Source organism: Centroberyx affinis, unplaced genomic scaffold, assembly GCF_046629955.1.
Source record: "Centroberyx affinis isolate AG114_WGS23_722 - 3 ecotype Tasmania unplaced genomic scaffold, CSIRO-AGI_Caff_v1 ptg001585l_1, whole genome shotgun sequence".
In the NCBI taxonomy this organism is placed as follows: domain Eukaryota; kingdom Metazoa; phylum Chordata; class Actinopteri; order Beryciformes; family Berycidae; genus Centroberyx; species Centroberyx affinis.
Window position 1 is genome coordinate 192670 of NW_027280035.1, and position 25707 is coordinate 218376.

At 43.3% G+C, this 25707-nt stretch overlaps 2 protein-coding genes across 3 annotated transcripts in view; both read left to right on the plus strand.

Moving 5' to 3' along the window:
- Nucleotides 1-2078: 2078 nt before the first annotated feature.
- Nucleotides 2079-10800, plus strand: LOC139651046 (uncharacterized). The gene is made up of 13 exons (XM_071527874.1): nt 2079-2189; nt 2558-2770; nt 4197-4310; nt 6824-6893; nt 6988-7059; nt 7161-7394; nt 8091-8168; nt 8433-8465; nt 8560-8589; nt 8964-9018; nt 9104-9136; nt 9235-9267; nt 9388-10800. The coding sequence occupies exons 1-13, from the start codon at nt 2079-2081 to the stop codon at nt 9452-9454; spliced, it is 1143 nt and encodes a 380-aa protein (XP_071383975.1). The 3' UTR covers nt 9455-10800.
- Nucleotides 10801-11482: 682 nt separating this feature from the next.
- pip5k1bb (phosphatidylinositol-4-phosphate 5-kinase, type I, beta b) overlaps nt 11483-25707 on the plus strand; it is a 38815-nt gene continuing 24590 nt past the window's right edge. For both annotated transcript variants that reach the window (XM_071527882.1, XM_071527883.1), the window contains exons 1-4: nt 11483-11675; nt 23968-24070; nt 24671-24739; nt 25374-25504. In XM_071527882.1, the coding sequence (XP_071383983.1) occupies nt 24671-24739; nt 25374-25504 (200 nt within the window). In that variant the 5' untranslated portion in view covers nt 11483-11675; nt 23968-24070. The remainder of the gene's footprint in view (nt 11676-23967; nt 24071-24670; nt 24740-25373; nt 25505-25707) is intronic.

Below are 25707 nucleotides of genomic sequence, written 5' to 3' on the forward strand. Positions count from 1 at the left end.
GATGTGTGCAATAAACCAATCTCCAATCAGAGCAAGCCTAAGTAAGTCTTAATCTCATGTTTACACCAGTCTGAATAATGTATTGAAAAAAGGTTTTGCCTGTTATTTATGTGGCTTATTGATAGATGCATCATGTTGCAGGTGGAAATAGTTCTGCGCCCAAGGTCTTCGCCTGCATGAGTCCAGGATGTGCTGCTACTGTGACTCAAGTATGGTGCAACGATGAATCGATATTCAAATTCACATTCCAGACTGCAAAAGCATTCTAGAGCCCATGAAGGTCTGCAAGTGTGGTGGTCGGTTGTTTGTGGTCCTGAATGCAACTGGTGATTGTGAGTTTGAAGGGGACAGCACAGCGGCCATATTGAGAAATATCCAGGTATTCACTTTTACAAGTAAGTAAGCAGGTGCCGTGGATGCCAAATGTCTTTGTTTGTAATGCAAGATCCTTAACAAACAAAGTAGACAAACTCGAACTGCTCTTGAAATCGGAAAAAGCAGACATCGCCTGCATTACTGAAACTTGGGCTCACTCAAATATCCCAGATGAGTCACTTCATATACAAAACTTTCAGCTGTTTAGAAAAGACAGGTGCTCCGGTGAAGGAAAGAGATGAGGGGGCGTGGCCATGTACGTGCATCAAAGCTTGCAGGCCAAGAGAAGATCTGACTTGGAGAAAGATGAATTGGAATGTATCTGGCTACAGCTCCGTCCCACCAGACTTCCCAGCTCTGTATCTACTCTGGTTGTGGGGACACTTTACCATCCGCCATGGGCAAATGAGAAAGCACTGCAGCAGAAGACAGTGGACTATCTCATCAACACATTGGATATGATCAGATCGGTCTCCCCTCAAATGGGTCTGATGCTCTGTGGAGATTTTAACCTTCTGCCAATTAAGATGTTGAAAAACTCCCATCCAGATATGAAGCAGGTGGTTAAAGAAAAAACCCGGGGAAATTCCATCCTGGACTTGATCATAACTAATCTCCACAGCTTTTATAAGCCCCCCACTGCTCTGCCCCCACTTGGCTCCAGTGACCACAAATGTCTGATGCTCTTCTCCAATAGTCAATCAAGGGTAAGAACGGATATGAAATGGAAAATTGGGAGACTGAAGGGGCATGAACGAAAGGAGGCCTTGGCATGGTGCTTGACGAGTACAGACTGGACACCTGTCTATGAGGCAGAGAATATTGACACCAAGGTGGAGATCTTCAACTCCACCATACAAACTGCCTTAGATGTCTGTATGTCCTTAAAGAGGAGGAAGACAAGTTCACTCGACAAGCCATGGATGACAGAACAAATAAAGATCACCATCAGAAAAAGACAACAAGCCTTTAACAGATGGGGTAAGACACTGAAATGGAGGAAGATAAGAAATAAAGTACAAAGACTCATAAAGGCTGCAAAGAAAAACTATTATAAAAATGAAATTCAGCATCTGAAGAAGGAAAACCCAAAGGAGTGGTGGGACTTCATCAATAAAGGTCTGGGACGGAAAAAAAGCACTGAGGGCAAAATACAGTTTGATGGTGTGGAAGAAAACAAGGTAGCCGACGTCCTCAACAGCTACTTTGCAGAGGGCTGGACTTGTAACATCCCCTCTCCCCCATCAATCTTCCCATTACCACTGCCTACTGGAGAGACTGACCTGTGCAGTATAGGCCTCATGAAGCGAGCCCTTACAGGGCTTAACCCACAAAAGGCCTGTGGGCCTGATGGCATACCATCATGGCTGCTGAAGGACCATGCTGAAGATCTGGCCCCTGTTCTCACTTATATTGTGAACATTTCCTACATGCATGGAACAGTTCCAGCTACATGGAAGACTTCAAATGTGTGCCCCATACCCAAAACTTCAAACCCCAGCACTCCCAGTGACTGGAGGCCCATCTCATTAACTTCATGCTTGGGAAAAATACAGGAAAGATTCATCATGAATAAACTGATGCCAACAGTGATGTCTGAATGTAAGAACCAGCATGCCTACTTCCCTAGGTCTAGCACCACAACTGCCCTTGTTAAAGCCACACATTCTTGGTTAGTGGCTACAGATGCAAAACAGCAAACAATGGTGAGGGTGCTGCTGGCTGACATGTCTAAGGCCTTTGATAGGGTGGACCATGCCCAGCTGCTGCAACATCTGGCCAACATAGAGCTGTGCCCTAGACCTTTAGCCTGGGTACACAGCTACATGACTGGAAGAAGGCAGAGGGTGATGGCAAATGGCACTTACAGTCCTTGGTCAGAGGTTACGTCCGGGGTCACCCAAGGAGGTGTGGTCTCACCATACCTCTTCCTCCTACACGTCCACTTGAAAGACTCTTTGACAACACAATGGACATTGGGTATGCTGACGACATAGGACTGTCTCGGGCTATCCCCTTAACAAACATTGATAGTGACACCTCAGTGGTGATGGAAGCCCAGCAGCTGGATAAATGGGCTGCATCAAACAATATGCTGCTCAATGGAGAAAAATCAGTGGAACTGAGAATCTGCTTCTCCAGAAACCCACCACAACCTGCTCCTCTGTTTCTCGGGGGACAGGAAGTCCCGGTCGTGACCACCACCAAGTACCTAGGCTTTCACCTGGACTCTGACCTCAGCGGGGACACTCACATAGAACAGGTAGTGAGGAAAGCCTCTAAACGGCTGCACTTTCTGACTGTTCTAGCCAGACACGGCCTACCCTGCGAGGACCTGGTTACCATCTACACTGCTGTGGTCAGGCCGTGTCTGGAGTATGGCAGTGTCCTTCTGGTGGGGTGCAATAAAAGCCAGGCTGCACTACTGGAGAGGGTGCAAAAAAGGGCCCTTAGGATCATCTCCAGAGGCTGCACCCCACCACCGCAACTCCCATCTCTTCAGAGCAGGAGGGAACAGGCAGCCATTCAGCTGGTTAAAGAGATGACACATGCACAACTTCCACTTCATGACCTGCTCCCACAGACAAGAGCAGACAATACAAACAGACTGCTACGGAACAGCAACAGTTTTACACACATCCAGTATAGAACAAACAGGCTGAAAGCAGCAACCATGCCTACAGCAGTCAGACTGTACAATACAGAACTGAACGGAACAAAAGATGGATAGCTGAAGTCTTTGGGGTCTGTTTTTGTTTGTTTGTTTTGTGTTGTATATTGTTGTTCTTTTTATGGCATTTTAAAATGTATGTATGGTTGTATGTTAGTGTATGGTTGTATTTTGTAAATGGGTATGTATGAGTATGAATGAATGGGTGCATGTGTGTATATAGATATGTGTAGTTTTACATTTTTATGAAGGACAATCACGTATAGATATATATTTTTTTATGAATGTAAATTCAGCTTCTATTCAGTTGTTAACTGTGAGCATGAATACAAATAAACTCAAACTCAAACTCAGGTACAGAGCACTAACACTAGGACTAAGTGAGCCATGTCTAGCTTTGTGCCTTCTTCTATCCGGCTAATGAACTGTTACTTTGGCAACTTAGCAGGTACCTCTTATAAGACTTTTTTCTGTTTTGTGAACCCAGTTCTGGTTTCTTCTTCCTGAGAATGCAACAACACCTAGAAATATTTGATTTGCTGCAACTGCTTTTTATTTTTATCCTCAGGGTGTTGTCACATTTGGCATTGTCAGAGGATGCAAAAGATTGTGGTATTATCAAAGCCCAAGGTGGGGGAAAGGTGAGTCACAGATTTGGAAATTGATGCATGTTAAACCAAGTTAAATAAAGACACACAGATTCTGAGGCCTTGCTGCAGTGAACTGTCCAGGCCGGTAAAGCCAGCAAAAGTCAGCAAGGCCAGGTGTTCAATATAATACATAATCCTTTCTCAACTTAAAGTCACAATGAAATGAAAAATATACTCCTATTTTAAGGTGTAAATAAAAAAAAAAGAAAATTCCAACTATAACACCATCACATATTTGATTTCTGATATATTGGTTTACATTCTTGGGTGACCTCTCCCCATGTTATGTCCCAGTGAGAGGTTAATGAGGTTTGGCTACATTCCATTGCTCAGTCCTCACCCTGCATGCCACGGTATGGCTTCTCGACCTGACTGATATACCAGCTCACGAAACCGGTGCTGCCTTCACCTTGCCACTGGTTGTTGCGAGGTATCCCCACTGCTTGACTGTGACTGACAGTTAGACGAGTGTAGAAAACAACACCTGTCTCTGCCCTCAGGCTTTGTTCCCTCTGACTCTATACGGGACAGTTGCTGGGAAAGTGAAGGCCAGCCACGTCCTTGCCAAGATCGCTGCTATCTCAAACCCAGAGATCGCCTTCCCCGATGAGAGGGTAAGAACAACACGACTTCTTTGATTCATTTATCATCATACAGCCCCTGTTCCTATGACAGTGGGGGAAGGGCCACAGCTACAGCCTTCAGTGGAAATGTACTGAGTCTCATCTATTTCTTCCTGACCTCCCTCTCTCTCCACACTTTCTTTCCTCCTTGTTTGTCTTCCTTGCTCTCTCTCTCACTGTCTCTCAGATTCAAATGAGTTTTATGAAATACATGAAAGGTATGAAATGATATGACACTTCTTGCCTAAGCAAAACATGAGAATTAATAAGGAGTAACAATAGCAACGATATGTGATTCTATATATAATTATCATTCTATTAATGAGCAGACAATGTAATCAATAGAGCAGTCAAATGAACATTAGCCACATCTTAATTTGTTGAAAACCTTGTCTTTTTCTGTGACCATCTGTCATTCAACAGACTCTTGAACATGAAACCCCCTAGCAGTAACGCCTCCTGTAGACATGGCTTATAATATGCATTTGTATTACCCAAACACTAGAGGACAGGGACTTCTGGAAAACTGCACTGGCTGAGTCAGAGGTTTGGGTGCCTTTGCACAGTATGAAGGAGGAGGAGGATAGTACAGGCTGTTTTGGGGAGATGAGTGTGGTTGTTTCTGTGTGGTCTACAAGAAAGTGAAGATAAATTACAACAAATGTGTGAATAAACTGTGTTACTGGCACAATAAACACCTTAAGCACAGTTACAATGAACAAGGCTATCATTCCCACCAATAAGCATTATCTGCCCACAATCAGACTAGTCAGTTTTCAACTATTCCAACACCGAATACCAGCACAACACAGTATCAGAGCAAATTATACTTGAATCAAGGTTTCAATCAAATACACAACATAGCCAACCCCCCACCTCCAAACCTGCACTCGCAGACATGAATTGCTTAGTGATTAGGCTATACAACAGGTGAGAATACCGATTTCTAAGCGATGCCATCTATAAATGATAGCTGATGATATAAATGATGTGCAAACCCTGTGTGGACTGAGCGCCACGCCTCCTCCCCTAAGTATGCAAATACGCAACCCGCTTCTTCTCTTTCCATTCAATCTTTGACATTAAGCGACGGAAGAGCTAGTAGGCTGTTGGTCTTCCTAAGAAACTTCTCAGCGCGGAATATAATAATTCCTTCGATCTTTCCAGGTAAGTAGCTTCGATGATAAATGTTTAGAAACCGTCCAGTGTGGCATGTTGATCTATTCCATAGATGTGACAGTGGTTGAAAGAGCCAGACTTCACATCTGCATTTGCGAGTATTACAGTCGCCCAAACATTTCCATAAGGAGACAGGATCCATGCGCATATTAGCAGTGATAGCCTATTATATATGACGATGGTGTGAATAGATGAGACGTTCACGCTGTTTTGGGTAACACGACAGAAAGCACCACTCACGCTGCACCTGGGTGTTTCCCTAGGAAATGTAACCTTTTTGGACTCAAACTCACAGCGTCGCAGTAGGTTAATGCTGTGATCCCAAGAGCTTCAAGATGCTAAACTTGTTTTAAACTTGAATTTAGAAATGTGATTGCTTTTTGTTTACCTGGCTGGATTGAACTGACACTTAGAACTGTTTTAAATGTAAGTTATCACTGTGCTTAAGAGGATGGTATGTTAATGACGATATCCATGAAGCATACACAGAACGCGTGGGTCATGCATGTCATGGCATGTCATGACATGTCTTACCGCCGGCCGCCACGCTAAGATCATGGCATGCCATACTAAAAAATATTTTTGAGAATAATTTTATTTTTGGCCGAAATGGTCTCCCTTGGTAGGCTAACTGCTGTTAGAACCAGTGTTTCTAGGCACCGCTGCTGAAAATACGCCAGTTTTTTCACCCACAGAAAAGGAGAGAACGTATTCCCCCCAGTTCAGTCAGGAACACTTTAGTCACAAGATAAAACCATTAATTGCAACTAAAGGTAATACAGTTATGATTGGCGGATATGGCCCTGCTGTAGCAGCTCCCTGCTTACCCAGCAAGCATGCTGAAGGTATAGCAGGGGCGCCATGCAAATCCCCCCATGGAAGAATACACAGCAGAGCCGGAGCAGCAACACTAAGCAGTGTTGACACTTAAGAGCCACCGTGGGCTCAACTGCATAGACTATAACAGGTGGAGGCTGGGGAGGTGGAGGTAAAGCTTTACCAAGCAGCAGAGTGTGCAGCAGTTGTGAAGCAGGAATCAGTGTGTAGGAGGCGGCCATTTAAATAGACCGCCTTGTTATGAGACTGGATTATGATGTGGTGTGCGTGGTGATCAGCTGGTAGATGACTAGCAACGCGTGACGTCCGTGTCCTGCATGAACTAACGCGATGTTTCGTTTCTCCAGAGTTGCCACTCTGTGTTTGCTTGTGAATATGGTTTAAGCCTGCAGCTGACATTTATTTGTATGTGTTTTAACTCACTCACAGGACGTTTTCCTTGGATAACGTTGAATGCATCATAATTTTATGCTGTGATTTTATGATAGGTGTCCTTCCTCCTGAACCTCATCTGTTTGGAAGAAGAGAGTCTTCATAACATCTCTAATATGAACAGAAGTACCGATATACTTATACCTTATACCAGTTTCAAAATGTGTCCATGTCAACCATCACAGAGATTCTAATTTAGTTTCTACTTCTCTCTTGACAGGACTACTTTCTGTCTTTCCTCTGATGTTTGCAATAAACCTCTCAGTGAGCTCTTCAATCAGAGCAAGCCAAAGTAAGTTATAATCTCCTGTTTATATCGGTCTGAATAATGTATTGAAAAAAGGTTTTGTCTGTTATTTATGTGGCTTATTTCATAGATGCATCATGTTGCAGGTGGAAAGAAGTCTGCACACAAGGTCTTGGCCTGCATGAATCCCGGATGTGCTGCGAATGTGACTCAAGTATACTGCAACAATATACTGATATTCAACAAAGCTGATATTCCAGACTGCAAAAGCATTCTAGAACCCATGAAGGTCTGCAAGTGCGGTGGTCGGGCATTTGTGAATACAACCGGTGACTGTGACTTTGAAGGGGAATGGGGAAACCATATTGACAGATATCCAGGTATTCAAACCATTCTTAAAACTTCTGTTTCAGTTGAGTGAGCTAATTCAGTAACTGATTTTAGTTTATAGAAAACTATCACAAATTCAACAACTGGTGACACTGGTGATGTTGAGTTAAAACATTACACACAAGCGTCCCACCCAGCCAGCCAGACTCACAGCAAGAAGGTCCTTCCTGTGTTGAGTTTGCATGTTCTCCCCATTTTTTACCACCCATAGGTGTGAATGTGTGTGTTTGAAGTGACTGTATATGATGTAGTAGGCTATGGTATATGGCATGTGTATGATGTAGCATGCTATATGATATGGTATGTAAAGCCTTTTTGAGACATACTTGTGATAAAGGGCTATATAAATAACGTTGATGTGATCTAATTTTCCTCATCAAAGCTCAACAGCATCATATCCTGTATATTGGTAAATGTTTACCAATAACTCAGGTTATTGGATCTAATATCACTCCGTAACGCTTCTCTTGTTTTCTAAACTAGACAGCAACAGTACTAGTGCTACTCTTTTCAATTCTACTCTGGCAGGCAGGTGAGCTTTTCCTGTCGAGCCATGTCACATTTTTGAAAGTGTGATTGTCACAGATTATATGAATAGTATGTATGAATAGAGGCTAAAGTGAGATGCATAAATAAACACCTGGAAACTATAGTGAAAGTAAAGAGCTATGTTTTTTTTCTCTAAGGTGGAGATTCTGCCAGCCTCTGTGGAGTTGAGCTCCAAAACCCGGAGCGGTCCACGATCAGCTCTGAGGACATAACAGGTGCAGGGAAAACACTGCAAAAGTGCACATGATCACATTGAAGTCATATGGATGTGTAGCTTATATTTTGAGAGTACTTTTGGATAGCTTTTGTAGCCAAGGCCCCTCCTGGCCACACTGTAAATAGTTGATAACAGTGTTAGGTAATGTGACTCATATGAACTTGTAGTGAATGAAGCTGTGGCCTATGTGGAATGGAGTGCTGTTGGGACTTTGTAGGTCTCTTTCATTGATCATTGACTGAGTTTTTCCTTTTGCCTGCAGCTCATACATCATCATCACCAACATCAAGTGATGGTAAAGAAAATTCTAAGGTCCAAAAATCTTAACTTGTGTCTCTTTAACTAAATTGTTCCTGTTTGTATAATGAATTAAATATACTTTCTCCTAGATTTAGCAGGAAAAATCTGTGGAGTTTTTGGTGAGTGTTCAACACCATTAGATCTGCTAATTTGTCTGCTTATGCCGTGTTTTTTCTGCTTTTGGGATAACCAGTGGTACATGTTACTTTAAACTTTCACACCTTTAAACCCAGTAGTCTATGATATATTATACTTTCAGTTCTGAAAAATAATATTTCTTGATACAGGTTCCTGCTACAAATCCTACTTGCTTCTGCTCTGTCCTCTTCTGTGTATTTGGAATGCTTCACCTGCTTTCGCTCACGGCTGCAACGCTTGTCTTTCAAACACTATCCAAACTAAAGATAATAAGGTGAGATTTACATTTTATGATGTGGTGCATGCAAGATGTATTTATACAGTTATCTGAAATATCCATCTCTTGTCACCACAGGTGGAATATGCCTACTAGTGCTTCTAGGTGGGATTACACACTTCTGTCTGAAAAGGTGCAGTTGACAAAGGTTTGCCACAGAAATGTGCCCATGTTCTATAATTTGATTAAAATTAAGATGTTTCCCACTTTCATTACAGGCGAAACAAGCGGCAGGATAGAGAGCCAACAGAGTAAGTAAAATACATCATTATTCACTAAGTTCCTTCACTGATAGATTCAGCTATCACATTACCAACACTACTTCATGTTAAATATGAACTTCTTTCAGTGAACCTGCTGAGACTGTAGTCCTAGGAGATAGGTGAGAACTGCTGGGGAAAACGGAGAGAGGTTTGTGAACATTGAATAAGCAGCATAGCCACAGTATGGGTGACTGTAGACATAAAGATACTCATTCTGGGATGTCATTTTACGCTTTTAGAGAAGCTGCTGATGGTCCTGTACTGGATGATGACAACCCTCTTCCTCAGCCTGACCGTGGAGGATGAACCGCAGCAGCCTCATCGACAGCCTCACTGCAACATCTTTACTTCTCTTTTTACTTCTCTTTTGTAACATAGAAGGCACAAGTCCCTGATTTAACAATCAGAGAAGTTTGTAATTAGGATTAATAGTTGTACTCTACAGTAGGTTATATTTATTATGCCTTCGCGCCGGCGATAGCCGTGGCCGGAGGCATTATGTTTTCGGGTTGTCCGTCCGTCCATCCGTCCGTCCGTCCCATTCTCATGAACACGATATCTCAGGAACGCCTGGAGGGAATTTCATTACATCTGGCACAAACGTCCACTCGGACTCAAGAATGAACTGATTAGAATTTTGTGGTCAAAGGTCAAGGTCACTGTGACCTCACAAAAGACGTTTTTGGCCATAACTCAAGAATTCATACGCTAATTATGACAAAATTTCACACAAATGTCTAATGGGTTAAAATGATGAAGTGATGACATTTTATATCCAAAAGTTCAAAGGTCAACTTCACTGTGACATCATGTTGTTTTGCTTACCACTGTAGCTGAGAAAACGATCTTGGGTCATTCTACAAAAACAGTGGAAGTGCTGTCACTTACTTTTGCAGACACCAAAATCCTTTCAGTTGACCTAATAATCACATAAATTATTAATTATATAATATAATTAATTATATATGTTCAATAAATAAAGATTGGCCTTGCAATGATAAAACAAAGTTTATTGGCGGAGGCATACAACCACGAGGCGATTATTTCTAGTTTTTATTTGTTTTTTTAGCTTTAACGCTCACTTTTTCTGTTTTCTTTTGCCTTTATTACTCTATTGCCTTTAATACTTTAGTACATGCAGTGATTTTACAATAAACATGTAACAACTGTGTGAAATCAAATACATCTGTTATGCTTTATGAGACAACCTTGGACGTTCTGGTACATACCTCCAGAGATGGGCGGTATCTAAATTAAATGTATTTGAAATACATATGTAAATACTTTTGAGTTGAGTTGAGTTGTTTTGTAATTTATATTTGACTAGAGTGAATAAAATACGATGTATTTTTTATGAAGATACTTTTGGTTGTGGTATTTTTGTGTGTTAAAATAATCAAATTACTCTTCTATAATATATCAGACAAAATGAAATGAGGACTTCTATAATATTCAGATTTCAAGGCACTTGTTTTTATATAAGGCTTCAGGCCCTCGTACTTGATTTCATAGTATTTGGTTTTGTTTTTTGTTGCCAACATCCAACAGGCAGAGATGCTTTAGGTGAAGAAAATGTTACTGTTGAAACAATGTCAGTGTGTCTGAAATGCATTTTTGTATTTTGGAAATAAAATTTATTATTATTATTATTATTATTATTATTATTATTATTATTAGTATTTAATTAAATACATTTCTTGACACCAGGAATTTGTAATTTACTTTGATGCATTTAATGAGCATGTATTTGTAATTTGTAACTAGATATATTCTCATGTATTTTTGCCCATCTGTGTATACCTCCACCACAAGATGAAGCTATTTTCCATTATGTCTAATATAACCCCACTGTCCCGAGGCTGCCCAAACTTTCTCTCCTCAAGGACCCCACACCCACAGACAGATACACCTTATGCCTATTTGATAAGTTTTTGTCTTTTGGACCCCCTGTCCGAGAAGATTTTTGTTATTGTCAAATGATTCAGAAAACAATTAAACAACGCTTTATATTATAGTTGGGGGGGGGGGGATACCAGTGGAGAGGGAAATCTATGATCAAAGTTAATCAAAGTTAAAATAATCTTTAGAAGTAAAACAGTGAAATACACCTAACATTTTTATTCCTTTTTATAACCCCCAGTGGGAGCCATTGCACTACCCAATCAATTCAGTGGCTCGGACATGAAAAACAGCTTGTGGCCTGCAGGCGGCGTGTTTGAGTCGCCAGTAAATTCTCCTTCCAAGCTGTGTTGGTGCACTGAATGCCATGCTTGTATGTCAAGAGGCAGGGCAGCGAGAGAAACACACACGACTATTGCTTTCAGTTGAGGAGGACCGTGTCTCTCCGGCAGTACACAGTCCCAGCCTACGGTGGAAATACACACTGTACATTTTTCTGAGACGCGTTTATCTACTGGGGATCGATTGCTGGGGGGAAAAGCCTTTCTGGGAGGACTGCAGCAGCCGCTCTGGGGAAACACGTTTATTTCTACACGACCATCAGAAAAGAAGACGAGAAGATTAGCTGGTAAGATTATTCTGAGTTTGACAGACTGTTATAATAATTGCCTTATGTGATGTGCTCGACAAAATTATGTTGGAGTTTTCATGTTATGAGATATATATTTCATATCATGTTTGAAAGTGTCCGCTTACAGTTCCCAGTTCTGGTCGTGACAGGTGAAAAACTGCAGGTGTGCGCTGAAATTGTTTTGGATCAAGTTGTCTGCTCACAGTCTCTGGTTGGATACAAAGGTGTCGCTCCGTGAAATTATTACAAATTAATTGTATCAGGCCTTCCTCTCTCCTCAACAGATCTGCAATATTGTAGGGAGCATAGGAGGTGAGCTGTCTTCACCACAATAGTTACTCGAGGGACATACCGCTGTGCCTCAGAAGATATCAACTTTTTCATATTTGAATGTAATTGAAATGTTAAGACATGCCTATAATCGGAATCAGGGTTTTAAATCAATAGAGGGGGAACGTTGAATTCCATCTTTTAATTTTACATCCTTGTTGTTATGGAATAGGCTACTCGTACAACTTTGGTATTGCGCCAAGATGACTGCAGGGGCTCTTAGTGGTACCAGCTGCTGGACAGTCACTGTGTTGGTTACTTTCTGTACCAAATCTTACCATTGACCTACAAGGAACTGGTATTGCCCAACTGAAGAGGAAGTGTTTTGTTTGTGGTGTCTGCAACTCTGTGTGTTTGTGGTTTCACGCGCAATAAGGTGAGAAACAGTGAAATTCTGTCCATAAATGATGGGAAATGAGGCAAGCGTGTAAGAAGGTGTTGTGTAACACAGTTTCTGTCTGATATCAGTGTTAGAACAGTGTGAGAAATTGGAAATCATTCATTGGCTCTGTGTGTAAAGAATTCCTAATGGAAATCTGACCTTCAGTACATTTTTGTTTGAGGTTATGATATTGTACCTGCTGTTTAAAACACTTGCAGCTGTAAACCTGGCAATAACTTCTTAATAAGTGAGCCTCTGTTCACCTGATCCACACTGAGAAGCTATGCAGACTAGATGTGTGTAGTCATACAGCTGTTGTATCTCTTTGGTACAGCATGTATCGCAGACTATTACCCCCCCAATTTCTTATATTACAGATCTATTATCTACATTATTAGATGCTGCATTGGACCAGCCTCACATTTCTCGGGCCGGAGCCTCAACACACATATCACATTATCACAGTTCTTTACAGTAAAGTGCTACATTTCTGCTCCTGGCAGCCAGCAGCCAGGCTCTCCCTCTATCCCTCCATCCTGATCCATCCCTCCACCAAACGAATCACTGGGCTGCTGCGACTGTGGAATAGCTTCACCAGAACCGATGAGAAAAAGAGATAAATGGTTATCTTATATGCCGTGCTGGGAGACTGTGAGGTAGAGAGCTGAAAGCAGCTTGCTCAAGCCCAACAAGGGTGGTGTCCAGGGAATGATCTGGTCTCACTGGTTACCATTCAGTGGCAGCTTACCTGCTGGGCTCAGCGAGTAATTGTGTTTATCTGACATTAGATCATTGTTTTATCTACTGAAACTACTGAATTTTAATAGATAAAATTGTGTTTGTGTATGTGTGTCTGAGCTTGAGAGAGAGAGATTTACTACAAGTGCTTTGTCATAATGAAGGAAACAGATGACGTTGGTAACATTGGAAGTGCTGTGTTGTGGTTTTGTGACTGATGTGGGAGAGAGACTTGCATATTTCATTTCCTCTTTCTGATGAACTTGCAGGTGCCAATAAATGCAATAAGCTGTTTTTTTTGTTGTGTTTTTTTAAATGACTCATGACGCATTTTTTAGGATTCAGGCAAGTATGGGAGAATTTGTCGATGAAGCACCATGGCTTATTCTTCCAGTTCAGCCTATTTCAGTATCAGATAAAGCATCTTGTCACGGGGCGTCCTGGTGGCTCGGTTGGCCAACGTGAATCCCATGTATCCGCAACGTACTGGGTTTGAATCCGGCCTGCAAACTGTCTAATAAAGCAAGTTATCTTTCAGAAAAAAACTTGTTGTTGGTGTTTTGGTGATCGCTCTGAAAGTGTTTGATCATAGACGCCACTCACTGGTTTGGATCAAGGCGTCATGTCCAGATGATTGCAGAAAATGGATAATCACACAAGCCTGAGCCTCAGACTGGTTTAAAGGCAGGCTTTGGGACAAGGACAAGGTGTTACAGAGAAATATGAGCCCATGGTTTCCTTGTGAACTTCCTGTTTCCTCCTGATTTGCCTGGGAGGCTGTGGCGTTGGTCCGGCTGTAGCTAGCCTGGTCAGCTTGCAGCAGAGGATGTTTGAAAGGGAAAGCAGCCCATGCAAATCCCCTGCTCTCTCCTTGGGAATAATACCTGAGCTCCAGCGCTGTTCCGTCTGCTGTCCTTGCACTGATATGGCGCTCGCCAGAGTGAGCAGCGTCTGTGTATTATGTAATATTTTCCATCTGAGTAGCAACAGAAGTGCCATAGCACTGTAGAGCCCACACCTCGTCAATGCAAATCATATTCATTCTATGACTCGTGTTTTTGTCTCCTCTCCTTCCTTGGGCTTTTATTGGTGTGTGATTTAATAAATCAGATTGTTTCTAAAATTAGTAATTGGAAAACTGATTGTGGCTATAAGCATTAGAGACTGACACTGCTTGTAAGCAGAGGGCCACCTTTTTAATCCAACCTTAGGGCGTCATTTTCCTCCTGAGTTGTTCATATTTAGCCTACTGTACGGGCTTTGTGTGGAGAGGTGGCCGTGCAATCGACAGCCGGAGGGGTTTTTAGTACGATCTTGTGATCTTGGGTCAAAGAGCAGCCTGTGCACCGTGCTCGTGCTGCACTGTGGGATCCATGCAGTGATAGGACCATAACCGCCGTATGAGTCTCATTTAAGACAGTTACGCAAGTCAAGTCAGTTCTCTGTAGGTCTCCACTCTCTCTCTCTCTCTCTCTCTCTCTCTCTCTCTCTCTCTCTCTCTCTCTCTCTCTCTCTCTCTCTCTCTCTCTCTCTCTCTCTCTCTCTCTCTCTTTCATGATAATGGACTGATTGACCGATGTGAATGTCCGTATGCTGGGGTGTGGACCCACGTTGGGTCTGGTTGCTTCAAGATGTTCTGATAAAAAGTACCTTACTGTGTTTTGATAATGAAATCAGGCACGTAATGTTTGTGTGTTCAGTGTGACCTCCCTTCATGCCGCGGCTGTCCTGATTCTCTTTCCAAGGCTCCTCTCTCCCTACTGTTATGTTCTAGGTCCAAGTGCTAATGTACTATGTCCTAGTTGTTATGGGTTGAAAGCATAAAAAAAGAGTGTTTGTTTTCTTGCTTCCCTAAGCTCCTCATCTCAGGTTAATCAGCACCTTGTCAAACTTTTCATGTTTCCCTTCTCAGCTCATGTAATATTTATGAAAACAAGCGTTGTAGTTGCTGCTGTCTTCAGACAAGCTTGATTTCAGTAAAGCAGCAGAATGAGTGACAGAGGAGGGCATTTCAGCGTAGAACGTGGTTAATGATTATTTGTAGGCTGTTTCCGTACAGATTGAAAAGAATATGTGAGAAAAAACTGTGGCACCTGTCTTGTTGCGTCTGAGGACTTGGATCCCACTGCAACGATTTCTTTCTTTGAGATAATTATTTCAGTTTGTTGTGATTGAACCTGTTTTTACAGTAGCGTGAAGTTCTACAGTATATGCTGGGTTCAGAAGCACTGTTTACAAATAATTTCTGATGTTGATGCGGCATAAACCCTAGCTAGGTCAGTTGGGCCCTGGTGTTCCTCTCTGGCCTTGGAGGTTGTGGTCTGAGGTCTGGTTTTGCCTTGGGCCGGGCAATATGACCCACATACTCTACTGACCTGATGAGGTTTAGCCTGCACACCTCTGTTCTGATGTGTTGCACCTCATGGTCTGCTCTGCCTCTGTTATCTGTTTCATTGTGCTCATTCACTGGACAGACTGCTCTCATGTCAGCACATACCATACAGCGTATACTGTAGATAGCAACCAGGACACAGTCAGGACCTCATAATCAAATGTCTTTTATTATCAGTATCATTATCTTTGCTTACCTCAGAGGCCATGAAATCAATTCGAAAATAAAAGCTAGAGAAATACCAGGGGCACGTGCGTAAACTGTATGTCAGTTGGAAGAAATGTGTTGGAAATCTTCTCCTGAACTCAGTCAACCCCTCGATCCTGTGTTCATATGCTTCAGTAAAGTGATATATGTATGCATTAGCCCTAAAGTAGTCTCAAAATGTAAAAGCATGTGCAAAATTAGTGTTTTCTGTAGAAAAACAGCGATAGGCCTTGATTGAGAGGCACTTGAAAACTGGTTTCGATGTGGTTTAGACGAAACAAGGCTAGATCAGATAAGGACACGGGTTGATAAATATACTCCACTGTTAAAATCCTTGAAATAAGCCAGTATTACTGTAAAAATGTTTATAGGCTCGGCTTTCCTCAGCAGACCACAACATTGCCCACAGCGTCGCTTGGCCATAGAGCCCTCCCTGTAAATAGACTGTGATGGCAGTGTAATTACGATCGGCGTTCTCTGGTGTGCTCATGCTGAACGTGAAGGAAGCCCTTGATCACTCAGACTGAAGACGCACATCAACACAACAATCCACATTCACGCCGCCTTATGTAATGCTCAGTGACGTGACCTGACATGTAATTGTCACTCACAGCCCTTTTTGCTCCTGCTGCGCTGTCTGAATTCTTACATTCAGCTGTTTGCACAGAGATATGTTAATCTGGTGAAGATTGTCAACAAATGCCAATGTCAGGGACTGTTAAAAATGTCCTTTAGTTATGTAACAGCAGCTGAATCTAGATGTAGAATTTCCCAGTTTTATCACTGTGATCTTAATGACCTCCAAAGGGGAGTTTCCCCCCTCCCTGGCCCCGCTGCACGTCGGCACCGGCTTTTCAGAAAAAATGAAAAATGTCCCAAAGCAGGCCGGCAACTGTGATTGGCTGCTGATGGGACTCCTCTGGATAAGGATTGGTTGGTTGGCGATTGTTGGCGTCGGGACTGGTTAGTACACATTAGTCTCACAGGAATTTGGATTTGCCGGAGGTTACGATGTTTGTTGTTGTTGTTGTTTGTTGTTGTTTTGGCCCAGCTGAGCAACCCCCCCCCTTTTCCTGCCCTGGCAAGGACAAGGCTTGGAGAGGCCCGCAGTGGGGACCTGAGGGTGTTAGAACGAGAGAGGAGGAAGGAAAGAGGACAGGGAATGAAAGTGTTCGACAACAACAGAGGGAGGGGGAATGAAGACAATCAAGTGGGAGGAGAGAGAAAAAAACTGAAACAGTGGGCAAGATGAAAATGTCTGTCTGTAGAGCAAACAGCTCTTTTTCTTTTTCTCTCTCTCTTGCTCAGCAGCTACCCTCCCTTCTCTCAAGTTTCTGACCTCTGACCCCCATGCCTGTTCACTTCTGGGACTGACAAACACGGCCCAGGCCAGTCCGCAGAGATATGCATATTTAATAATCCTGGTCGTCACCCTTCTGGCTCCAAGGAGAACAAGAGGACCTTGGACTCCAGGGCAGGGCAGTGTAAAGCTGACTTGGATGGGCAAAGCTCTCTCTCTCACTCACTCACTCACTCACTCACTCACTCTCTCTCTCTCTCTCTCTCTCTCTCTCTCTCTCTCTCTCTCTCTCTCTCTCTCTCTCTGTCATGTGATCATGTTTTCTGTGGGCAGTGATGTTGGGTGCGGAGCCTAGCCTGCGTAGACATAGTTGGTTGAACATAATAAGCCAAAGCCCTCCCTGTCCCTTCTGCTGTAGAGACACTGGTTGTGCTGTAGTATATATTTCTTTCTGTAAGGGAGGTCTCTCCCTGCCTCCCTGTTTTAGAGACCATTGTCTCTGTTTTCTCTCTATATACTCATCTCTGTGTTTCTCTCTCTCTCTCTCTCGTTCCCCCCAGTTGAATCATGTGACTCTCTGGACACAGAGGGCGACCTGCTCCTCACTGCTTCTCATGCAGAGTGGAACTAGAGAGGGACACTCTCTGAATAACAAACATGCAGACCGACTTCTCTAACGCCTCTCTTTCTCTTGTTCTCTCTGGGTCTCTGGTATTCTCTTTCTCTAGTCTCTAGTCTCTTTATCTTAGAAAACAACGTATCTTCACTCTGTTTCTGTACATCTACTTGTGATCATGCACATGCTTTATTACAACAAACCTATTGTTTGCGTTATTGCAGAATAGAATTTGTTCTCTGCACAGGCTGTTCTGCAGAGGAAAAAGGGTTGCGTGATGGTTGCTGTACATTGCAGAAATCGTAAGGGAAGAAGCTGACTAAATATTTAAAGGCATCACACCTTTTGTTGATATTCTCTTTCTCCCACTGTCTCCCTCCCTGTCTCTGTCTCTCTTTCCCTCCCTCTGTCTACCTCATCTTTTCCGTTCTCTGTCTTCATGCCACATGTAAAAGGTCATTGCTATCTGTAGTGTAGTCATTAAGCAAACGACTTAGAGCTGCACTCTCAGCCCCGCTCTTTCCCTCCCACCTACTCTCTCACTCTATCTCCATTTGCCTTTGGCGAAAGGTCACATACAGTCCTCACATATGATGAGTTCAAATACGCGCAGAGCCAGTTGCCCAGCCCAGCAGTATATCTCACACATGCACGCCGTCGCACTTGAGACCATCCACATGAACCACTAAAACAGGTATTCAGATTTATGGAGATGTTGCGCTTTGAGCTCAGCACACTCTGTACACTCTGCGCTGTGTGTGACAGCCGGGGACAGTTGCCGTCCTCATTCCCAAGAGCTCCCATTCTTTATGCCTATGTCATGCTTCTCCTCAGAGCGTTGTGTTGTTAAGACATAGATCACTGTGTCCTTTAGACATATAGCCTAGCTCTGTGCACCCCCCCCCTCCCTGCCAGCTCTGCAGTGCTGTGTAAGGCCCGGTGTACGCAGACAGACGAGGCTACTCTGAAGCTGCAGCACAGCTCATCCCTCAGAGGGACGACGAAAACAAACACATCTCTTGAGGACGCAGCAAAATATGGAACAGGACTCACCCAAAACAACCCAAAATAATACCTGCCTCCTTTGGCGAAGGAACTTTAGAGAGAGAGGAAACGGAGAGGGTGTGAGCGTGTGTGCACATGTACTTGTATGCGTTGGTGGCTGTGTTTGCAAGCTTGCAAAACCTGTATGTGTGTGTGTGTGTGTGTGTTTGGACTGGATGCATTTTGGATTCTGTTTACTTTGTGTGTGTGTGTGTGTGTATTTTGTTTTATGAAAAGCTGGTTTAGTGCCTCAGGAGGGTTGGAGGTGCTGCCTTTTTGTATCTTTGGTGGGATAAACATCTTAGAGAGTGATGTGCAGATATTTCAGTCTGACTGAAGCTCTCCTTACAAAGACAGCATCAGTCTCTTTTCGAGCCTCGTCCCTCTGTCTCGCCCCCCCCATCTCTTCCTACTCCTCTGCCTGCCTGCCTCACTGTTTGTCTGTGAACGATACACAGACATTCTTGAAATATCTGCAACAGCCAGGGGATAAATCAGAATGTTTTAAGGTGGGGGAGGACTACATTTGATTTGTTTATCGCCGTCTATAGGACTGATCAGTTCCGCTTGGCTTGGGTACTGGAGCCCACACCTTAGATGTTTTATAATGTCAACGTGACAAATTTCACAGAAGCAACTATTTTACATGGCTAGGGTAACTGAGCCAATTATGTAATCGCACTGTCAGTGGGTCCAATTAGGGGAGCGTCGCACCAACAGGGAGCAGGGAACCAAGCAGGGAACAGAGAGTGTTTACACAAGGGTGTCAGCAGGATAAGGACCGGTGCCCCACAACCTTGGCTGGCTGCTGACACAATTATAGCCTTACATATGGTTTTGAGACAGTTGACCTATTGTGTACTTTATCAGTACACATTTTATTTCCGTATATTTTGCCGTGCCGACTGTGGTTCTGAGATGAGTTTTGATAAAAGAAAATAATAAAAACAACAGTATTAATGATCAAAATGAGTTATCTGCCTTCAGTTTTCAGAGTGTTTGTGAGCCGTAGTGAAGGATCAGTGCAGTTAAGTTGATGAAGCAGATCCCCTGCAGGCCCAACTAAGCTGTCTCCCCATGCATCTTCTTGATTGTATCCATCCAAATCCAGATATCTGTGCTTATCTAACATCTCACAGTTGGGGGTTGTGAAGGTCATGAAAGCCCAGCAGTCCAGTCCTCGACCCTCTGCATCGCTGCAACCCGCTATTGATTCTCCATTATGTCTCCAATCTGCTGCAGTAATCCAATAGTATCTGGGGACTGAAACAAAGCAGAGCTAGCCAAAGGAACCTATATGTAGTACTTGGGTCGTCTTTGCCTATCTGCTGCTGATAGAAACTGTATGAGCTGCTGTGACTGAGATTCATTTTGAATGGCTCATACCCCTGATGTTATGATCAGATGATTGATCCTACATTGTTTTGGTCATTTGCGGGAACTGTCATTTAGAAAACATTTGTGTGCCGTGACTATCGGGTGGATGGTGATGTGTTTTTTGTTGTTATTACCGCTACGCTACCGGATGGGATCAATGAAGAAATACTATCACTACTACTAAAAATGTAAAATCACTGGACTTGTATTTTCATTGTACGGGGGGACTCAGTTCTGCTTTCAGCAACATCATTTCCTTGCCAAGACTGCTTGGCTGCAGTCTGGCTACAGTTTGACTGGCACCCTTGTTAATATCACCGAAGCCATGGAGGAGGCATGGCATGAGAGCCAGTGTTTGATCTGCACTCAAGTGTGTTTGTTTGAAGGGTGGTAGAGTTTCTGACTAGGGGGTGGGGAGGAGAGAGGGAAGAGAGTGGTTGAGGAATGGAGAGACTGGCGGCGAGAGGAGGGGAGAAATATGTGAGCATGTGACGATGTGCGAGATTGTACCAAGCCGCGATGAGTTTGCCAAGAAACTTTTGCTGTTGCAATGGTTTTCTCTTGTACCCTTTTACTGGACAGCTACTGTGCTTGTGTGCATGTGTGTGTGTGTGTGTGTGTGCGTGAGTGTGTGTGTGTAAATTCCAAGCTTGACAATTGTGTGAAACGGAGATTGAGCCAGAGTGCTGCCTCATCTTTTTAATACATTCCCCACTCCAGGGAAATTCTCCACTGCTGTGCAGACATAGTGTTGCAGTTTCAACACTCACTTTTTCCATGTTACATTTCACTAATGATGCAGGCAATATTTCTGTCACTTTGCCTCACTTTCACACAGGCACAGAAGCACACACACACACACACACACACACACACACACACACACACAAATAAATAAATGATATTATTTACATTTAGGTCATTGCTAGGCTGGTTCTGCGCGGTTGTTGTCCAGATCCACATCCAGCACAGAGCCTTTAAAGTGCTGTGTCTCCGTATTATTGATCGGTTGTATCATTTTGCCCATTTGGTTCTCATCCAGACCTCCCCTATCTGCTCCATCTATCATTCAGAGTTATTGGCTTGACAAGATGCATGTTAGAATTTGTAGCACCTAGTAATGTAATTCTGCAAAAAGTGAAAGGTCTCTTTCTATGTACCTGTGTACAAGTGTTTCCATTTTTCCCTTGTTATACCATCCTCTTGTGCCAGTGGCATTTGGTATGAGTGTGCCTATCAGTGTTAAGACAAGGGACTGATTAGGATGAGTGTCACATATGAACGAGGGCCATCTGTCTATCCATCTATTCATCCATCTATCCATCTATCCATCCATCCATCCATCCACCCGTCTGTCTGTCTGTCTGCCTCTCTTTGTTGAGAGGTGAACAACAGTCCTGCAGCTGTGGGCCTCTCATGGATTGTTCTGGAAACGGTCTGTTGGAGCACCGGCTGGGTTGTGGGGTCAGGTGAGAAAGAGACAGAGAGAGAGAGAGAGAGAAAAAGAGAGAGATAGAGAGAGAGAGAGAAAGAGAGAGAGGGACCAGCCCTAAACAATCCCCTTCACAATTGACACTCAGACCGGAGCAGAGCAGAGAGCCAGACAGGCCTTCCAGGCTTATTAACATTCCTCAGGTTCAGAGCACACAGCCAGTCCACAGTGTAATGGCTCAGGTGGATCAACACTTCATTACTCAGTTGAGAAGAAAAGCATTCAGATTAATTTCTGATGAAATAGCTCATGGTTGACAACAGGATAGTTCAGTGTAATCAGCAAAGATTAATTTGTTACTAAATGAAACTCTACTCTTGTTTTGTTATGACAATCCTGGCTAAAAACCGTGGCAGCTCTGTATTAGTTATTCATAGTTATTATGCTGTAACCATAATATTTTCATTCCGGGTGAGTCAACAAGTATTGCATGAACATACAATATGTTCTGTGCTTGTTTTACTCCCTTAGAGGGAAACACTAAAGACTGGATATTCTGTTGAAGGTGATAGAGAAGGTATAAATAATGCATACAGGCAAACAAAAAAGACAAATAGCTGCAGCTTCTGCTTTAAGCTGCCCTTGTATGCAGAGAGATGTGCTTTCAGTCAAACAGCATTTGTACTGCTATTGTCTCTGTGTTTATAGCAACTGAAGAGCATGTGCACAGATAAGGACTCAGTCGGGAGATAAGAGCTTGGTGTCTGCTACATTCTTTTAATATCTGTCTCAGTGTGTGTGTGTGTGTGTGTGTGCATGTATCCATCTAAAGATGCATTTGTGGTTTAGAAGGTTACTGATACATGGCTTCGACATATATGGTGCTTTTAGCTCACTGCCTATCTGATAATCCATGAATAATTTAGCTCTCTCTTAGAACATACAGTATTATAATGTAGTTTCCTGGCTGTAGCTGATAGGTCGACGTTCTAAATCAAAGTGCGAGAGACTTTCTCACAGCTACCCACCATTGGCAACAGGTCGCTGACGCCATCACTCTAAATTTAGCTCTTTGTCTCGACACGTGCCGTCGCGCAGTGATGACTTTCCTTCACTTGAGAGGCAGGTGTGTGGACTCAGTACAATAGATCCTGATTGGATTGTGAACGTTATCATGAACATAGCAGAGACTCTAGACTTGCTGGACACGGAGCTGATGATTGGCTCCTGGAGGAGGACATGGAGCTGTCGTTGTGTAATACTCACAGCTCTGAGGCTTGCAGGTGCATTTATATGCAGGTGGTGGGGCTGCTGCAGGCTCGCCACAGCTTACCACACTAACTCCAAATTTTGCCAGTATTTCTCTTAAGCCTCTACTCCTTACTCGCCCTCGGTGTCCCTGTTTTTCTCTCTCTCTCTCTCCCTCTCTCTGTCTCTATGTCTCTCTTGCTCTCTCGCTCAAACACTGTGTCACTCGTATTTTCTCTGCAGCAACATGGAGAGAAACGGGGAGAGAGCAGGAGAAAACAAGAGGGAGGGAGAGAGATAAGGGGAGGGAGGGAGAGAGAGAGAGAAGAGGGAGAGAGAGAGAGAGAGAGAGGGAGGGAGTAGTGCGGTAAGATTGGTGGAGCGCAGGAGAGGCAGGGAGAGACAGACTGGTGTTTTTGTGGCTCCATAAGGACTTGGTTGTATGTGAGCTGAGCGGCAACAGCAGGTCACTTTCAGCCCCGGGGCTTTGGGCCCATTACACCTCATTCACACACACTCTGAGGACCTGCAGCCTTCCTGTGTGCTTTATGAGGTGTCATTTATCCACACGCACACACACACACACACACACACACACACACACACACAGGAACAGAGCTTTACAATACGGAGAAAGAAGAGTGCTGGGGAGAGAAGTGAGAAATGAGGAGGGAGAGGAGGAGGAGGAGGAAGGTTCAAGTAAGTTTAAGCAGTGAGCTTGTAACATCTGCACAGGGTGATTTGTGAAGCGCTGAAGTGACCGTCAGGAGGGGATTGTTTCTCCAAAACAAGACTCTAATAAGGAGAGGTGGGATGGTTACATACACACGGCGGGTGGGAATGTGCTACATACACACACGTGCACTCTAACACACACACACACACACACACACGCTCACACACACACACATTCCATGAGTCATGAGTAGCTGTCAAAGCCGAGATCTCTTGCTGCAAGCCAATTCATCAGTGAGGGTTTAGAAATAGACCAAATTGCCTTTCCTATCAGGCGGAGATTAACAGGAGAGAGATGGAATTAAAGTGGCCTCAAAATGAAAACACACAAGCGTATCTCAGTTAATTAAGAAATCATTACCAGTGGACATTTTCGCCTACGTTTTCAACTCGCCACACCGGAGCTTCTGAGTGGCCCCACGCATTTTTTTTGTCCCGTTCCTTCCCTATGTAACTGTGCAACCCTTTCTGTGTCTGTTGTCTTCCAGAAGTCCCCCGACTGATCCCAACCTCCTGATGTTTAATCAGCCTGATGACCAAGCGACGTGGCCCTGATCTCTGTTGTTCTGGCACAGCTTTTCATTAAGCAAGGCAAGTTTAAGCTCTTTTCTTCTTAACCAATCATATAATCTGTTTGGGCATTGCGGTCACCATATCTGTAATGGAAATAGTAATTCTAAGTTTTGCGATTAATAACTGACAGCTGTGAACGACCACACAAACACATGACTGTGACAGATATTAGCAAGAAAAATGCATATTCCACAGTTGTGCATGGTTAATACGTTGAGACCAGAGACAAAAAGGACTCTGTGGTTTCTATAAATCGAGCTGCATTCCTCTTATAATGATAAGGCTGTGATGCAGACTTTGTGATTATGTGTTTTTGCACAAATCAAATTCAAGCTGGTAGTTATTTGGAATTTCCCAAGAATTTCTTTGGTGGAGACCAGATGCACAGACTGACCCACAGCTTAGTGTTGTTGCACAGGTTAAAGAGATACAGCCTCAAAAGTTTCAACATGGAGCTTTCTTTATAGAACTGGTGTTAGTGCTTGGGTTGTTGCAGAAATTAATGAAAGTTAAAGAAGCAAAGTGTGGTTATGCTGATGTTGGGAAAAAGCAGCTCATAATCTTTGACTTTATCATAGTAATTTTGGTCTTTATTCCATTACTTTGTCCCTCCGTCAGATGTCAACTACAACGGAAAATGGGATGGGAGGGTCCTGGAACTCGAGCAGAGAGAAAACCTACAAGAAGGTAAAAGTTTAACCACTCATACAAGCGCCTCACTGTACTCTGGCTTGGTTTTATTTGCCTCTTATGACGACTGTGAAGCTGCCTCCATAACGTTTGCTTTGGAATGCTTCTGTCTAGAGCCAACAAGTCCAAAAGGCCTTTACTTTGGAGCCCATGAGTCACATGAGTCCTTATAAATGTCCGTCCACAGAACATTTTGTCCTGACCCCTGCCAAGGCCGGCTGCCAGAGATCAGTCAAGTGCTTGTCACGTTTGTTTTCTGGAGTCATTTTATTTTACTTCGGATGTCATTGCTTAAGACAGTTTTTCTTAAACTACAGATGTAACCACTGTTAGGACCCAAAATTGGCCAGATGTCTGTTTCTGGTGTCTTCCCACAACAGTACTAGTATGTTTGTGTCCCGGCCTGTAAAAGCTCTGGTTTGATGTGCACACAGTGTCACAGGGTTTGTATTAAAATGAGCTGAAAATTAGACTGCACAGAAGTCATGTTCTGTATAAATGTCTAGATATATGGTTTGTTTTCTCAATTTCGATGCCATCTGATAGGTCTGCAAATCCTCTTGATTAAGACTTGAATTAGAAGAAGGGCTCATATAGCAGTATTGATGTTCCCCTCTGTTCCCCCGTCCAGACCACGTCTACAGCCCTGAAGGGGTCCATCCAGCTGGGTATCGGCTACACGGTGGGAAACCTGACCTCTAAGCCTGACAGAGATGTCCTCATGCAAGACTTCTATGTGGTGGAGAGCGTCTTCCTGCCCAGGTCAGTGCTCATTTTCATTATTTACATGGTCATACTTCAGCATACAGCTGTGGATTTCATATATGTGATTATACATTTTCTGAAATATTCAGCACTCTTACAAACTGTCAGTTATTTGTGTAGTGTACGCAGTGTCGGCGACAAAAAAGTTAGACTTTTACATAAACCCAAGGTCAGTGGACTACAAGAGGCAGTGAGTCAGA